We start from the raw sequence: 17051 nt of genomic DNA on the forward strand, positions 1-17051 counted from the left end.
AACCTCCACATGAGTCCCTGCGTTCTCCTGCCTCTCGATCCTTTATCCCTGGAGAGCCCACCCCCCACCCCCAGGCCGGTCCTTGGTCACAGTGGAGTGGAGGCAGGGTAGGGACCTGGAGGTCACGGTTGGGCCCTGGGTCCCTGGAACATCTAATAAGGTGGAAATGCTGCATTGTGGGGAGACCTAGCTTTCCTAACCCACGTATCCCAACCCCATGTCCCCCACCACCAGGCCTCCCAAAGACATAGTCCAAATGCTTTATTGTTCTGCTGAGATGCTTACAAATACTGAAAAACATCCAGCCTGGACCCAGCAACCATGGCCCAGGGCTGGGAAGGGGGACAGGGAGGTGGGCTTAGTGTTAAGGCGGAAAGGGCTGAGCACAGACAGCTGGAGGCCTGGTCCTCTGCTCTCCATTTCATCCCCCTTCTGAGGCTGCAGGGAGGGCAACCAGACCTCAGGGCACCCCCCTCTGCTGCTTCCTCTCCTGCTCAGGACTTCCATCAGGGAGAATCTGAACAACCCTGTGTCAGAAACTCAGCCCTATAACAGAACCCCAAAGACAGCCTTCTAGCTTCTTCTCCCATCCAATGGCTCCTCCTCTGGTCTATAGTTCCCAGCTTCACCCCTTCTGGCTCTCAGCAAGGCACGAGTGGAAGGGGGAGGGCTGGACAGGGGAGCCAGCAGGCTGTGTATCAGGGCCTGGAGACGCAGGCAGGGGGCAGGGAGAAGGTGTTCAGTCCCTTCCCCCCCGCAGGAGATGCCCAAGGGCCTGGGCTGGAGAGAACATGGCACATATCCTCAGACGGGCCCACCGCCGAAGCAGTGGGCTGAGCCACGGAGCCACGGCAATTAGTATGTAACCATGGCGATGAAACCGTCACTGTGGTGACCATGGTGATGGGTCTGTAAAAAGGTGATAGAGCTGGGACCTCAAGGATGACACTTCCGGTCTCTGGCCCTTCAGCAAAGTAATAAAAAATATAAACGCAGGACAACAACGGGGTAGAGCGGGGTTTGAGAAGTACACCGCCTGAGCTGTTACCCCACTCTGAATGTGGCTCTGCTCAGCCCCCAAGGCCCCTGCAAAGGGGGCTGAGGCAAGAGGGGATCTTTGGCAGCTTCTGGTACCATAATTAGTCCTTTACAAAAGAGAACACAGGCTGGGGAGCACAGGTGCCAGGTCAGAGCGGAGGGGCCCCTCTGTGACAGCTCCTCAGCCTGGCTGGGCCTGGGGCAGGACCCTGAAGGGTTATTGCAAGTTCTGGGCTCCCAGGAGGCAGCAAAGCCCCCTCCCCAACTTTTATCTCCTGGCTGGTTCTTTAGGGGGCCGGAGCTCAGAAACTCACAGGACGAGCTCCTTACAGAACATTACAAAGTCACTTCTTGTACAAAACCCCAGTCATGCTCCGCCCTCCAGGGCCTCTGGGAGCACTTGTGTGAGGCCTGAGGCCCAGGGCGTGACTGTCTCCAGGGGCGAGTGGAGCAGCAGGCAGTTGGGCCTGGGTCCTGGGCCGGCCTGAGGGTCCACGAGGCCCATTCGGTCAGTTCATGAACTGGGTGTAGCCCTCCGCCCCGGTGACGATGACATCCATCCAGATGCGCATGGCCTCTGCGGACGGGGCCACCATGTAGTACAGCCGGTCGTGGGTCTTCACACAGAAGGTGAGGGCCGGGTTTGGGCTCTGCCGAGGGAGAGAGGAAGGTCTAAGCCAGGGCCCACCCCCAAAGGCCAGGAGCATCTTGCATCTGCCTCGCCGTCTGCCCTTCCTCTCTCTGGCTCCAGGATGCCCTGGAGCTCGAGGCTGAGTCCTAAATAGGCCCAGAGCCCAATCTCCACCACCAGGTGGGCCCCAAGCTGAGACAGTCCCCTCCTCTCAGCTGGGCAGTCCTTGGACCCTGGCAGGGACAGACGCTGCCAGGCGGGGGCCCTGCTCCTTGGTACCCGCAGGCACAAAAGGGAAAGACTCAGTCTCAAAGGGCTGCTCCAGTGAGGACCAGAGTCTCTTCTCAGCAAAAGAGGAACAGATGGAAAAAGCTACAAGTGGGATGCTGGGCCCCAGGACCCCAGAAGGGCAGAAGATCAGGGATAGAGTGGGCATCTGAGGCTTGGCGGGAGGGAGGCTGACCTGCATGAAGGCAGATGGTCCCAGCCTCAAACGTCTCCTGTTCACCAATCCTCTTGACCAGATCTAGTCTCTGGAGACTCCCTACTCCCCTTGTAGCCATCCCTTCTGCACTGCCCACCCCCACGGAGGGACACATCCTACCGTCACCTCAGGATTGGGAGGCAAGCAAGCGTACTCACGCCCACAGGGGCTTCCTGCTCTCTGCAACCCACCTGGCTCCCCCCTCAGGCCTGGGGAAGGGGGGGTACTTAGGGGAGAGTCAAGGGTCAGGGGCGAGAAGGGTACAGGAGGCATTAATATGCAGTAGTTCTGGTTACAGGCATATGGGGAGGGGTACCTCAGACACCATAGTGAAGCTGAGAAACCTCTTCTGGGAAAGGGAGAGGGAGAGAGGAAGAGAAAGTTTAGAAAGAGAACAAGAGATGGGTCCGAGCCTCTGAAGAGGGCAGGCTGGAGGCCTTTGCTCACGGGGCCCTGCTGGGCCCACCCCTTCCCCAGGGCTGTCCCTCTGCCCCTCACCTTGGCTGCACTGCGCAGGTGGTCATAGTACACTTCCTCGATGGCCTGGAAATAGATGACCCCTTTCAGCTTCGTCTCATGCTTGTCTGCAAAGGAATAAGGGCCAGGCTCGTGGACGTGGAGCGTCCTCACGTGGGAAATGGAGTGATTCCCAGGACTCCAAAACAGAGCCCAGCAGGGAGCCCGGAAGACATGGTCAGTGTTCAGCCTCACTCAGAATTATGGAGAATGCAAATTAGAACTCCACCGAGATACCACTTCTAACCTATCGGAACGGCAAAAATACACCCCAAGTACACAGCACACTTTTGGTAAGTCTGTGGAGAAACAGGCGGTGTAATAAATCTGACAGGTGGGAACTGGTAAACCCTTAGGAATGGTTTGGCTGCATCGACCAAAGTTAGAAAGGTGTTTGCCCCTCAAGCCAATTTTTACACTTCACGAAAATTTATCTTATTTACACATGTACAAAATAACAAATTTACAAGCTTCACCATAGCAGTACCTACAGTCATGAAAGATTAGAAACAAGCCAGGTATCCATCAAGTGGAGACGGCTAAGCAAATTAGAGTGTGCCACGTGAGGAAATACATCCAGCTGTTTAACAGAATGACAGAGAAATATCTGATATAGATACAGATTCAGAAATAAATCTAAGGACTTCCCTGGTGGCACAGTGGTCCGGGAAGATCCCACATGCCACGAAGCAACTAAGCCCGTGAGCCACAACTACTGAGCCTGCACTCTAGGGCCCGTGTGCCACAACTACTGAGCCCACGTGCTGCAACTACTGAAACCCACGTAGCTGGATCCCGTGCTTTGCAACAAGACAAGCCACCACAATAAGAAGCCCGCGCACCGCAACAAAGAGTAGTCCCTGCTCACCACAAGAGAAAGCCCACTCACAGCAACAAAGACCCAATGCAGCCAAAAAATAAATAAAAGTAAAAAAATTTAAGAAAAAAAAAGTATCCGCCTGCCAATGCAGGGGACACGGGTTCGAGCCCTGATCTCTGGTCCAGGAAGATCCCACATGCCGCGGAGCAACTAAGACCATGCGCCACAACTACTGAGCCTGCGCTCTAGAGCCTGCGAGCCACAACTACCGAAGCCCACGCGCCTACAGCCCGTGCTCCGCAACAAGAGAAGCCCGCGCACCACAAGAAAGAGTAGCCCCCGCTCGATGCAACTAGAGCCGCGTGCAGCAACGAAGACCCAATGCAGCCAAAAATAATTAATTAAAAAAAAAAGAAGTCTATAAAATATTCCCAGATATCAATATCTAGATATAGATATATTTGAGATAGAAAGATCTCTAAGATACATTAGCAGGAAAACAAGGAATGTATTGGGTGCTACCTTTTGTGTAAGAAAAGGGGTAAGAATACATGTTTGCATTTGTTTATATGCCCCTAAAGATACTCTAGAAGGATACACAAGAGATTTAAAGGTGGTTACCTGTAGTGAGAGGGGGCGTAATGCTCAATTTAAACCTTTTTATGTGTCTTGAGTTTTGAACTATATGAATGCATTTATCTATTGAACTCCAACAGTAAAAACTGGAAGGAAGCATACAGCATCTGGAGGCAGGGGTGGCAGGAAGGAGGTGGGCAAACCCGCAGAGCAGATGACTGCTCGGGTGGCAGGGACAGGGCGCTGGCAGGAGAAAGCACAGGGCCCGGGCCATCCCGTCTTGGGGCAGACACTGAGCAGGCACCTCCACTGACGTCCTGGGCACTGAGCCCAAGTCACAAAGGAAAGGCCACAAGATCACTAAACTCAGACTGTGATGGCTGGCACCTTCCCCCACCCCCAGTGTTGTTTCAGGCCCAGGTATCGATCCCAGATCATTGCTACAGCCTCCTAATGTGCCCCTGCCCCGCCCCCTGCCCCTCAACTCACTGGCCCTGATGCCGAGGGGGGAGCTTCCGGAAGCAAATCGAATCCTGCTGCCTCACTGGACATTGCTGCCTCCTTGGCTGGGCAAAGGTCCCTGACAGGCTGGTGCCAATGCGCCCCTCTGGCCTTGCCTCACATCCCTCCCCTGCACCAACTGCAAGTTCTCTCCGGCCAGATTGAGCTTCTCACGGTCCCCTAACAGTACGCTCTGCCGACACTGGAATGGTCTCCAGCCCATTCCCTTGGCAAACTCCTATGTCATCTTCAAGACCCATTGCAATTGTCACCACTGGCGTGCACGGTTGTGCTCTCCCGTGCCCCTACAGCACGGATGGTCCTCTGTTCAGATCTCACGGTGCTGAATCTGAACCCTCCTTTATCTGTTCGTAGGTCTAGCTCTCCAACACTGACTGCTATATCCTAGCACACGGCAGGTGCTCAATCAATGTTGAATAAATGAGCCCGAGGCACTGGGATCCAAAGAAGTCAGAGACCCTTCTCTTAGGAGCCCACAATTCGGGGGAAAGGAAAGCAGACACACGGCCGCTTATCAGCTGTGTGACCTGGGCATGGTTAGGACTCCAAGAGAACGCCTACAGGTCACTGGCAGTCACGAGTGCTGAGTGAGAGGACACACTCCGACTGTTCAGCACAGCGTCTGGCACAATGCACGTGGCATCTGTCATGACATCATTACGCCCCAGGGCTGGTACCACATGGCAGAGGGACCCTGTATAACACAGGAGTTAACAGCGGAGGGCAGGAACCGCTCCCAGTGAGGCGGGACCAGGAAAGGCTTCCCCAGAGGTGGCTTCTGATCCGGACCCTGTAGAATGGAGGGGTTTCATGGAGTAGGTGGGAGGAGGGTCCAGACAAGGGCAGGGAGGATGTCAGCTTCGAGGAGCAGGCCAGGCACACCCAGGGCCCTGATCCAGCCACAGGCCCGCCTCCACCCGGCACTTCCTCCTCGGAACAGGGACCCAGCCCCATCCTGGCCCCTGGGCCTGGCCTTCCCTCCAGCCTCTGTTCTCTCCCATCTCTTCCTTTACTGGAAATAGTGCCGCATTCCTGCCTCTGCTTCCTTACCTCCCACCTACCCTTGACGGATCACGTGCAATCTGGCTCCCACCCCGGTACGTGGTGGAAACCATCCTCTCGTCAAGACCCAACCCCGAATCAAATGGCCTCTGGGTCCACACCACTCTTGGCCTTTCTGCAGCCTCCATCATCGCTGGTGACATCCCCTGCCTGCACATGTCTGCTCCCTTGGCTGGCTTCCTTCTCCATTTCCGCCCTGCCCTCCCCCTCCCCTCTCTGATTGGGTCTCCTTTTGTTTCACAGACATTAAGGAAGGTCACACGCGCCAGGCACCAGCCCAGCACCTGGCATGTGGCTTCCTGCCTCCTGCCCCTTTCGCTTTGCTGGTGCCTCCTTCCTCACAAGGGTGGACCTGCCCCAGAGTGCAGCTCTGTTTCTCCCTCTTCTCTGCTCTAAAGTCTAACTGCCCAAGATCAGTCTTAGCTCTGCCTCTTAGCAGCTGAGAGACCTTGGACAAGTTACTTAACCTCTCTGTGCCTGATTTTCCTCATCTGTAAAATGAGTGTAAAAACAGCGCTTACCTCACAAGACCACTGTGAAGATTAAATGAGATGAGGCACGTAGAGTGCTTAGCACGGCATCTGGCTCATACAAGTGTTCAGTAAGTGTGATCTGCTATCATTAGTATTATCGTTATTATTATCATTCCAACAGCTTCAACTTTCACTCTGCCTCTAACCCTGACCTTTCTCGTAACCCTAGATGCCCCAGGGGCACTTCAACCTCAACGTGCCTAAGATGGAGCTGTCCTCCCGGGCCTGTTCCTCTCAATCCTGACAAAGTCCCTTCCCAGCCTAGGTGGAAACATGGGGACACGCGTGTCTCTGCCTCCCCGTTCCCAGGGCCCAGGTGGCCAGGGAGGGCTTCTTGGAAGGGATGGCACTTGGTTGGGGACCAGGTCAGGGGGGAAGCAGGGTGCTCCAGGCCTGAGCGACTCCAGCACCAAACCCTCCGGCCCTCTCCTTCCAGGCTCCCAGCAGGACCGCTCCTCCCAGCTTTGTGGTTGGGTGGGGCCGGGTGACTGGCTGAACAGACCCCAGCTGGGGCATTTAACGCCAGTGCCAACCCAATCAGGCTTTTCTTTACCCTCTGCCGCTGCAGCCAGCAACATTCTAGAAAGGCATGTTCTGAAGCAAAGAGAACGCTGACGCAGAGCAGAGCCCCCGCCAACCCACGACGTACATGGACACGTACCAGGAGTAAGTAGGGAAACGCGGGTTTTGAGCCACTGGGATCTTAAGACAGGTCGCTTCCGCGGCGCAGCCTAGGCTATCCTGACCAGGATGTGATACAGCGTCCCACGCTCCACGTGGGAGCTGTCCAGAGGGAGTTGCAGGGATGGGAAACTAAGCTGGAGGCTGGGTGCAGAGGGCGGAGGGAGCAGGATGGGCCAGGGGGCTGTCCTCAGGGCTGCCCTGAGCGTCCCGGGCACCGCTCGGCTGCTGGTGCTGGTGCCTTTGCAGGAACTTGCCCGAGGGGGAATCCACAGGACTCCACGCGCCCACAGCATCTGGGGCCCCCTACAGCACTCCCATCATTCTTTGCTCACTATCTGCCTCCCTGACAAAAGGCTCCAAGGGAGAGAGAGCTGTGGCCACCTTGCTTATCACCAGAGCCGAGAATAGTGCCTGTAACTTATTAGATGCTCAGTAATACTGCTGAAAAAATGAATGAGTGAACAAATCAATGGAGGTGAACCAGGTATACTCTGTACATTTTCAGAGAGGGGAGGACAAGACCCAGCCCAAGCCCCTGGACCCCACTTGGAAGCTTCCAGAAGACCCGCTGTCCTGGGTGACAGAGCTCAGGGGTCCTGGCTCTGGGGCAGTCTTGGGGGAACTCACCCACATAATAGGAAAGGGTGCGCTTGAGTCGATCGAAGACAAACCAGCGCTTCTTCCATGATTTAATCTTGCCACCCATCTTGACCAAGTAGCCACGGCAGACCTGGTGGAATGCAGGGGTGAGGAAAGACCCAAATGTGCAGCCCCTAAACCTTTATTCCCTGAGCAGCGATGTCAGTGCCATCGCCTGTGCCTGTATTTGTCGGGGGGCTGTCCCCAACATCTCTTCAGGCCAGCACACCCGGTCCTGGGACAGAGACCGCTGGTGTTAGGGCAGGAACTAAGGCCACTATTCCGAGGACCCAGGAGGTGCCTCTGAACGTGGGGTCCCCACCACGACACGCACCCCGTGCCCCGGGGCCATGCGTGCCTGTACCTTGCTGCTGAGCACCACATGCAGGCAGGTATCCACACCGTGGCCTGAGGACTCAATGTGGGTCTTCAGGTCAAAGTCCTCCTTCCGGATCGGCAGGTAGCGGGTCAGGGGTCGTGCCTGGGAGCAGAGGATAGGATCAGTAGGGGCCCCGCTCTTCCCCTGTCATTCCCTTGCCCGGGCCCCTTGGCTTCAGTCCCGAACCCCCGAAAGCCTGCCATCACTCCCTCCCCACCCTCCTGGCTGTCACTCTGGTTTCATGGGGCTTTGGCCAAAGCAGGGACCTGGCACGCCTGTGCTGACTCCACCCAGGTCTGGGCAAACTGCTGAACGGCTCTACGCCTCAGTTTCCCAGACACAGCTGTCCTTGTCCTGTTCCTGCCCCTCCTCTCCCTCCTGGGCTGAATGGAACAAAGCAAAGGACCAGATGTGAACATGCTCTTGGAAGAAAAGCCCAATAAGAAGCCTGGTCTTGGGGGCTTCCCTGGTGGCGCAGTGGTTGAGAGTCCGCCTGCCGATGCAGGGGACACAGGTTCGTGCCCCGGCCCGGGAAGATCCCACATGCCGCGGAGCAGCTAGACCCGTGAGCCGTGGCCGCTGAGCCTGCGCGTCCAGAGCCTGTGCTCCGCAACGGGAGAGGCCACAACAGTGAGAGGCCCGCGTACCGCAAAAAAAAAAAAGAAGCCTGGTCTCTAACTTCCTGTGGGGCCTTGTTTGGGTCACAGTCCCTCTCTGGGCCTCCGTCTCCTTATATGTAAACAAGGGCTTTGAACTAGAGAATCTCTAAGGTCTGTTCCACCTCAAAATTTCTGATACTTAACTAGAATTCTCAGTCAACTGGAATTTTTTTCTCCTCTTTATTTCAAGGAAGAATGTTAGAATGACATGAAAAGGAAACATTACAAATTATTTAAAGAAGAAACAGGGACTTCCCTGGTGGTGCAGTGGTTAGGAATCTGCCTGCCAATGCGGGGGACACGGGTTCGAGCCCTGGCCCGGGAGGATCCCACATGCTGTGGAGCAGCTAAGCCCCTGCACCACAACTGCTGAGCAACCCCCGCTCGCCACAACTAGAGAAAGCCCGCACACAGCAACGAAGACCCAATGCAGCCAAAAATAAATAAATAAAAATAAATTTATTTAAAAAAAAAGAAGAAACAAAACGCTCAACTTCCCGGAGGTGCCCCAAAGATGAGCTGACGCCATCCACCTCCTCAAAGCTGGTGGCCCCTGCAGCCATTCCTGAGCCCTGGCGCAGGGGGATAGAGAAGAGTCCCAAAGAGACCACTGACAGAGACAGGAAAGGGGAACTAGGCATTTAGCCAAAGATTCCAAGCACAGAGATAAAAGTCACACACAGAGTTTCTTAATCATTTCTAAATTCCCGAGCCAACCTACCCCTTAGAATTCATGTTGCAGCAACATCAGGAAATCATGGAGCTATGATCGCCAGTCACTGCTGGGTAGGACCTCCACGCTGGGGAGGCCTATGGAAACCCCCAGAGGAAGGGACAACCTGTCTGAATCTCACAGGTTCTCCCAGGGGCCCAGGGTCTGGGACCAGACACATGAGTCGATTTCCCTGCCCAACCTAATTTCTCCCTCTCCCTTCAACTGCTCTGCTCAAGTCTCCTGTAGAAGGAAAAAGCCCAGGGTTGGCTTTTGTGTAAGGATGGATTCTTGTCCCAAGGAGAAACTAGTACGTTCTCTTTTGGAGATGTAAACCGAAAGTCAGAGTGAGGCCAGCTGCTGGTGGTGGGGCCTAGAGCCAAAAGGTCTGGTGGAGTGAGGCTAGGACAGCCACAAAGCACCAGAAGCAGGAGGGCATCAGGGACCGGGAAGGAGGTGCAGTGCAGACTCGTGAGGCCCCTGCGAGAGGCCAAGGGTAGCCACCCTGATTCTGACTCAGCTCCCATCACTGGAAGGCCTGTCCAGACCCTCTTCTCTAAAAGGTGGCCTGCCGCAACCCCACAACCCAATCAACACACACACACACACACACACACACACACACACACAGAGCGGGTCCCTGTTCCTTGGGGCCAAACAAGTCCCAGGTAGAATTCTGCTTGTGCAATCCTTTCTGGAGAGAACAGGCTCTACAGCCCAGCAGGGGTAGTACCCTGGGATATCCCAACCCCTCGTCAGCCCTACCCTTAAGCCCACCACCCACTCACCTGCGAGAACTGCTTCTCCCGCATCTTGACCTCCTTCTCCACGAGCTGATGCCTCCGGGTGCTCTCGCCCTGCAGCCTCCGTTCCACCTGCTCCCGCCGCCTCCGCTCCTCCTCCAGGGCCTGCCGCCTCAGCTCCATCTCCCGCTCCTGTCCCCAAAGCCAAGGCTCAGTGCCCACCACTGCCCTCTTCCCCCCCAAGTCCCTGCCACCCCTCCTCAGGCCGGGGCAGAGCCACAGGAGGCACCCACCTCAGAGGGCAGCCTGGCATGAGGGGCCATCATCCTCCAAGCCCACCCTCTCTAAGGACCTGGCTGACAAGGGTAAATGCCTTAAAGTGAGACCAACCTGGCTTCAAATCCTGGCTCTACCACCACTCTGAGCTCTGGACCCTGACAAACTCCCTAAGCCTCAGTTGCCTAATCTGTAAAATGGGACCAACTCCAGCCTACTCCTGGGATTGTAGCGAAAATTAAATGAGATCATGTGAGTAAATGCCCATCACTAACTCTGGCAGGAAGGAAGCACTCAATAAAAAAATGGGGCTTTTATAATTTTATCTGAATTCCTAGGACATGGATTGTCTAAACAACCTAATCGATAAGTGAAGGCCCTCTGAAACTCCAAATGAGAAACATTTATGGTTGAACTTCAGATTTTATGGGAAAAAAATGAACTTATGAAAGCCATTATCAAAAGATTTTCAGTCATTAAAACAAATCATTAAATACACAGCATGTGGGTGATGTTTTATATGTCTTCATCAATGATAACAACCTTCATATTATTAACTCCCATCCGTCATTTCTTCCCAGCTCAACACTCAGCAGAACCTCCTTTTTCTCCTTTTGTCAAGAGATGTTTGTAAATCGGCCCTCCTCTGAAGTAAATAAGACTAAGAGGCCTTCTTTTCTGGTTGATCTCCTGCTCCCCGGGTTCCACTCTTAACTCCAGACATGCAGAATGCCCGGATGATAGAGACAGACGAGCTTCTGCAGACTCTCTATTTCACCTCCTCCCCAGGCACAGTTTCCTCAGCCTGGCTGCGCCCACGATGAACCCCTGGCCCCTCTGCTATGTCCCAGGCCCATCGGTAGGCAACGTGAGGCCCCCGCAGCCAACACCTCTGCTCTGGCTTGGACATCTGCCTTCTCTCTGTCCCCATCCTTCAACCCCAGGTCCTAGCCATCCCCAAGAGGAGTGACCTGGCACTCAGGTAGACAGGAATCAAAATTTCTGTGGTGGCCAAACGTCCACAGAGGTGAACACACAAAGACTGGACGCTCCCATACGGGAAGTTCACCGTTGGACACTGGGTGCTGCCTCCCCTTTTCCTAAGAGCTGTGAAACTGGTCATCTCGCCAAGCCTCCGCATCCCCCACTTGAGGAACACAGGCTTTGAAAGCACTCTTCCTCAAGGGACTGCTGTGAGGACAATGTGGGTGAAGGGGCCTGGGGAGGAGCGGAGGCCCTTGGCGGGCGGAGGGCAGCCCCGGGGCCTCCCACCTCCTCCCGCCTCCCATGGCCCAGATCTGCCTCACCCTCGACTCCATGAGCCGGCTCTTCTCCGCATGGGCTTCTTTCAGCATCTTCTCCATTTCTTCCGTCTTCCCCACATCCAGGCCGCTGGCACTGGGGAGGCAAGGGGAGGAGGCACACGGTGGAGGCGGCGGCCCTGGTGTGGGCAGGACGGCGGCGGGCCGTCGGGTGGCGGCCGGGGCGCGGGTACCTGGACATGGTGTCGGGGGAGCAGGCCGAGTTGCCCCCCGTAGAGATGCTGGTCTCCATGCTGTCTGAGCTCTCCAGGCTCAGCGTGTCGTAGGCATGCTCGCCCTCCTCCCCTCGCTCCCTGGACACCGGCAGGTGGTGCAGGATGGAGTGATGCAGGAGCTGCGGGAAGCCCGAGGGCCCGGCCGGGAAGGGCGCGGCCCCGTGCAGGGCGTCCCACTGGCACTGCGCCTCGGCCGCCGCCTTCTGCTTCAGCTCAGCCAACCGCCGCCGCTGCTCCTCAATCACCTGCTGCCCTGCAGGAGCGACAGGCGGGAGTCACGGGGGGCACCCCACCTCCCCAGGGAGGATGCCGGCTGCATCACAGACGGAGGGAGGAGGCGAGCAGGGAGAAGGGAACACGGGGCAGCCCCCTTGCCCCCCACCAGCTTCCCTGAAGCCCCCGCAGCTCCAGGTCCGGCTGCCCTGGCAACGCTTTGTCACCTGCACAACTGGCCACAGCCATGCAGCCTGACTTCAGCGCTCCCACTGTGTCCTGAGCCCACACGCGGCACCGAACCTGCCCAGGTGGGGCCCCGGCAGCACGACGGCCAGGTGGCTCCAGCTCACAACCATGGCCTGAATAGGTGGGCAGAGCACATGCACCTACCCTGCTGCTGGGGAAGGGTGATGCAAGAGATGCTGGGAGCCCCATGAGCACCCACATCAATGCAGACCCCGCGGCGATGCAGAAGCAGGAGTGCCAGTGGCAGGAAAGGAGGAAGGGGAGACGAGGCGGAGCACAGCTGAGGCAGGAGAGAGCTCAGCTGGCGGGGTGAGGCCAGCCCAACACCCCAACCCAACTCAGCCTGGGAGTCTGCCTGCGGGCAGTGGGGGCCTGGGCAGAATACATCATGCGGATGCCCGGGCAGGGGCTGCCTGGCCAAAGCAATGCCCTCAATGACCAACGCTCTACCTGCTGGGTCGTCAGTTGGGAGGGGCTCGGCAGGAAGCGACTCGACTGGTAGGGGGGCCCCGGGTAGAGACACAGAGGGGATGAGAGGGGAGAAAGGCAAGGACTTGGACTTTCAAAACAAACAAAACGCACACGAGCAACCAGGACTCCTGGGTCCCTAGAGACAATATCTTAGGGAAGCATTTGTGGAGGTCATCAAGTCCAACCCCCTGCCTCCAGACAGGATAACATCTATCTCTACTCAGGTCAACAAGCATTTCCCTTATTTGCTGCGGTCTCTAGGAAAGATCTCACAGCCACCAACCCCCACCCCCCCACCGCCCCCCCCACCCCCCACCGCCCCCCCCCACCCCGCCCTGCCGACCCTTAGTCCCCTGCCCTTAGTCTTTTGATAAATAGCCAGGAATCTCTTCTTTAGGTATCTAATCCAAATCCTTTTTGCTCTTGCCTAGATCCCAATTAAAGGAAAAACATCCTGGGAAAGGCGTGGGCATGGATGAAGTAGTGGTGGGGAGTGCGTGGCAGATGTCCAGGGCCCCCAGGAGAGCAGGTGGGCTGGCGTTGCAGCCACTCACCCTTCTGCTGGAGGGCCAGCTGGCGCTTGGTCTCAATGTCCTGCAGCGTGGCTGCCAGGTTGCGAGGAAGGCTGCTTGTGCCATTCTGGGCGAGTAGAGTGCTCTGCGGAGGGAAACGGAGCATTGGGACCCGAGGCTCCCAAGGCACCTCCTCCCACCCTCAAGGCCCTCATGGGAGGCTGTGACCTCTCTCCAGTGTGGCTGTCTCCATCCCCCACCATCACCACCCTGCCACGCACACAGCCCTCCCACTGTCCTCAGACCTTTGGGGAGGGGCTACGGCCCAAGGTAGCCACGCTGAGCTGGGAGGAGGAGGAGGAAGAGCCAGAGGAAGAGGGGAGGGGGCCGCTGCGGGTCCGGGGCAAGGGGCTAGTGGCCTCACCATCCATCTTGGAGCGGTAAACCTGGAGGGAAGAGACACTGTCTGGTATCCCCAGCTCCCCCACTGGCCACCATCCCCATGGCATCTAGGTGGCTGTGATCCAAGGTGCTGCCCCAGCTCCCGAGGCCTCTGTCTCTAGCTGACATCAGCACTGAGCCTCCTGGGCCAGCCCAACGGACAGATGCTATTGGCGGCCGCCAAGCCTCGTTTCCAGGCCGCTCCTCCTTGGGCCAATCCCTGGTCCAACACTGCATCTTAGAAGGGACCTTGTAAATCAACCCATGTGAGGAGTTAACACCAACGGGCAGAGCTGTACGGGAGACTGACTGGAGGCCGGGGCTCCCTCTGGTCCCAGCTCTGCTGCTAAGGGGCTGTGACCTTGGGCCATGCACCTCCCCACTCTGGGCCTTGGCTTCCTTATCTGCAAAAGGAGGGGGTAGGGCTAGATGAAATAATCGCCAAGCTCCCTCACAGCACTAATGTTCGGTGAATATGGTCTTTGGAGTCAAGAACCCTGGCCCTCAGTGTAGCCTCTGCTACTTCCTAGTTGTGTGACCTCGGAGAGATTACTTATCTTCTTGGGGCGGGGTGGGGGGGGGGCGCGCAGTGTTTGATCTGTAAAACGAGAGTTATCGTTATCTATCTCAAAGGCCTGTGGTAGTGATTAAATGAATCAAAACATGTAAAAATCTCAAACCAGCTGGGCACAATATAGAAATGTCACACAAACTACTTCCAAAGGAAATACGGAATTTTAGCTGAGATCACAGTCTTAGAGATGCAATGTCTTCACTCAAAGAATGAATCTTGAATGGGGCGTTGGGGGGTTGGGGGGTTCAGGCCCTCCAGCCGGTCAGTGGAGCAACACTTGGGGCAGAAGGCTGCCCGAATACTCTTCCCCCACCCCGAGGGCAGCAGCTTGCCACAGGCTCGAGCACGGCCACGCCCCCAATGGCAACTAGGAGGAGTCTTGGGCATGTCCTCAGGGCTATCACTTCAGAGCCTTTGTCCCATTCTGTCCTGCCTCCAAGTGTCACCCCTGGGGAGACCAGGAGAACAAAATACTGGCAACTCTCCTAGGACACACAAGTTCCAGAGACAACAGGCTCAAGAGTGCGTCAGGACAAGACCGAGTGAGAAGCTCTGGGGGTGAGGGCCACTGAGGACAGCATGAGGCACCGCCGCTCCAGAGCCTCCTTGCGTTGGACAGCCAAGCACGTCGAGCCCCGGACTCAGGAGGCTGGCCCTCCACGCCCGGAGTGCCAGGATGGCTGCCCAAGAGGAGACCCTCACTCCCCTCTCAGGGTCCAGAGGCCCCTGTTGCCCCAGCTGGATTAACCCCCCACCACCTAAGGCAGCACTGTGGGGTTGATGGATCGGCAAGGAGGGGTTACCTGCAGCTGACGGGAAGCTTTGGCGGGCAGAGGCGGGGGGGAGGAACGAGGGGAGGCTGCAGCGGGGCCGGTCCCCAGCCCGGCCATCAGCTCCTGGTACCACTGCTCTAAGTCTACAGCAGGGAGCAGCAGCTTCTCCATCTGGAGGGGGCACGGGGAGGAGGACAGGGGACAGGAGGGGAAGGATGGAGAGGAAAGGTCAAGGAGTGAGGGGAAAGGAAAGGAAAGGGGAGGAAAAAGGAAGAAAAGGGCAAAGAAAGGGGAAGGTTGGAGGAAGGGTAAAGGAAGACCATTATCAGGGAAACAGACAGGAAGGGAAAACAGGAACGAAGGAAGGGAGAAAGGAGAGCGTAAAGAGAAGAAAACACAGTGAGAAAACAGTTGCTGCGAACGTGCTAAGGGCAAAGAGAAACAGGGCACAACTCCCAGACCACAGACACGTGCTGCGCCAACCACGATGCCGGCCAGCCGGAGCACCGCCCCCCCGGCAGGCAGCGCTCCCCCCCGGGGGCCGGCTGAGGGCTGAGACGCCACTGCGCACGGGCAAAGCACACACAGACAGAGCCACGCCACTAGTGGGCTGCGGGTGGCAGGAACACACAGACCACCAACCTGGGCTGAAGGCGGGATAGAAGCGAAGGAGGAGGAAGAGGGCAGCGCGGGAAGAAGGCAGGTGGTGGGAACCAGGTCCTGGGAGGCAGGGGCCCAGGGAGGCAGGCCTGGCGCGGGTGCTGCGGGCACAGGCGAGGTGCCCCACATGGCCTTTAGCTGCTCAAGCGTCACGTACTTGGGGGAAGGCCAGACACAGGAGGGAATACAAGAGGTTAATGGGACGGGAACCCAAGAGATGGCCCTGCCCACGGGCAAGGGGAGGGTAAGAGGAGGACACAGAGAGCAGAGTAGGCTTGTAGAGCCCGGGAAAGCCAGGGTCCTCTCCGCAGGCTGCCCTCACGCTGGAGCAGAAGGCCTTCCCTCCTTGAGCCATCAGGAGCTGAAGGAAGATCCCGAAGCCCCAGGCAAGAGAGGGAACCACTCCCAAGCCCCGTGACGCCAGCTGCCCTTCTCCCTCACTGCTGAAGACAGACCCTGCTGCCCCCCCAACCCAGGCCTGAGGGGCAATCGAGGGCATCCATGAGGAGGCCCTTGGGCATAGGTGGGCTCACTCGGTGGCTGGTACCTCACTGTCAGGCAGGGGCTGGGCGAGCGCGCTGGGGGAGGTGGCAGAAGCATAGGGGTCCAAGCAGGAGCACAGCTGGAGAACCTCTGCCAGGCTCACATACTCCTAGGGTGCCCGGTGGGAGGGGGAAGGGTGGGCAGAGAACAGGTTAACAGGATTCAACCAGGTACCTGACATCCACACTCCATGCCAAAGGGCCATCACTCCATTCAATACAAAATCCACAGCAGGGGTGCGTGGGGAACTCAGCTGCCCACGGTGGCCTCAGCTGGCTGCCGGGCAGTGGGGTGGGGGGCAGAAAAGGGCCGGCAGAACTGACTGTCTGAAGGCTCTTCTTAACCTTCACTCTTGAGGTTGCCTTGGCATCCGGGCCCTGCCACGGGCAGACCCTGAAAGCCCATTCCTGGGTTTGCCCTGGGCTAGGGGCAGGTGAAGGAGCCCGAGGAAGTTCTTCCAAGAGTCCACCAGGGACCAGGACCCACCTCCCAGAGAGCCTTTCTGTCTCCAACACCTTGGGCCTCCCCAGTGAGGCACACACAGGTATCACCAAGCGCCAGTCACAGCATTCCCACGGGTCCCCTCACACCCCATCTGCTGGAGCCGGAGCCGGAAGGAACAGGAACCGGAGGCACCACTAGGGCCTGAGCAACACAGGCCCTGAGAAAGAAGCCTTAGCAGGGAGTGGCCAAAAGCCCAGACAGAAAAACCAGCCCACTGCCCGAAGGTTAGGACTTGGAAAGATGCTCACACGCCAGATTGTGGGTTGGGAAATCAGGGACTGTTGTATTCTCTGAGCAAAT

General features: G+C 57.2%; 1 protein-coding gene across 24 annotated transcripts in view; it reads right to left on the reverse strand.

The window, feature by feature from the left end:
- Positions 1 to 246: 246 nt before the first annotated feature.
- Positions 247 to 17051, reverse strand: part of PHLDB1 (pleckstrin homology like domain family B member 1) — a 49842-nt gene continuing 33037 nt past the window's right edge. For 17 of the 24 annotated variants that reach the window (XM_073808123.1, XM_073808121.1, XM_073808130.1 and 14 more), the window contains 12 exons: positions 15687 to 15860; positions 15075 to 15215; positions 13562 to 13702; positions 13299 to 13401; positions 12724 to 12768; positions 11770 to 12064; positions 11582 to 11672; positions 10044 to 10190; positions 7870 to 7986; positions 7494 to 7596; positions 2652 to 2737; positions 247 to 1688 (listed from right to left, as the gene is read on the reverse strand). In XM_073808123.1, coding sequence (XP_073664224.1) covers positions 1548 to 1688; positions 2652 to 2737; positions 7494 to 7596; positions 7870 to 7986; positions 10044 to 10190; positions 11582 to 11672; positions 11770 to 12064; positions 12724 to 12768; positions 13299 to 13401; positions 13562 to 13702; positions 15075 to 15215; positions 15687 to 15860 — 1584 coding nt within the window. In that variant the 3' untranslated portion in view covers positions 247 to 1547. Of the gene's footprint in view, positions 1689 to 2651; positions 2738 to 7493; positions 7597 to 7869; positions 7987 to 9264; positions 9354 to 10043; positions 10191 to 11581; positions 11673 to 11769; positions 12065 to 12723; positions 12769 to 13298; positions 13402 to 13561; positions 13703 to 15074; positions 15216 to 15686; positions 15861 to 17051 lie in introns of those variants that run through there. The other 7 variants (XM_033861986.2, XM_073808119.1, XM_073808116.1 and 4 more) reach the window with 6 other exon arrangements.

The sequence above is a fragment of the Tursiops truncatus genome, chromosome 8 (genome assembly GCF_011762595.2).
Source record: "Tursiops truncatus isolate mTurTru1 chromosome 8, mTurTru1.mat.Y, whole genome shotgun sequence".
In the NCBI taxonomy this organism is placed as follows: Eukaryota; Metazoa; Chordata; class Mammalia; order Artiodactyla; family Delphinidae; genus Tursiops; species Tursiops truncatus.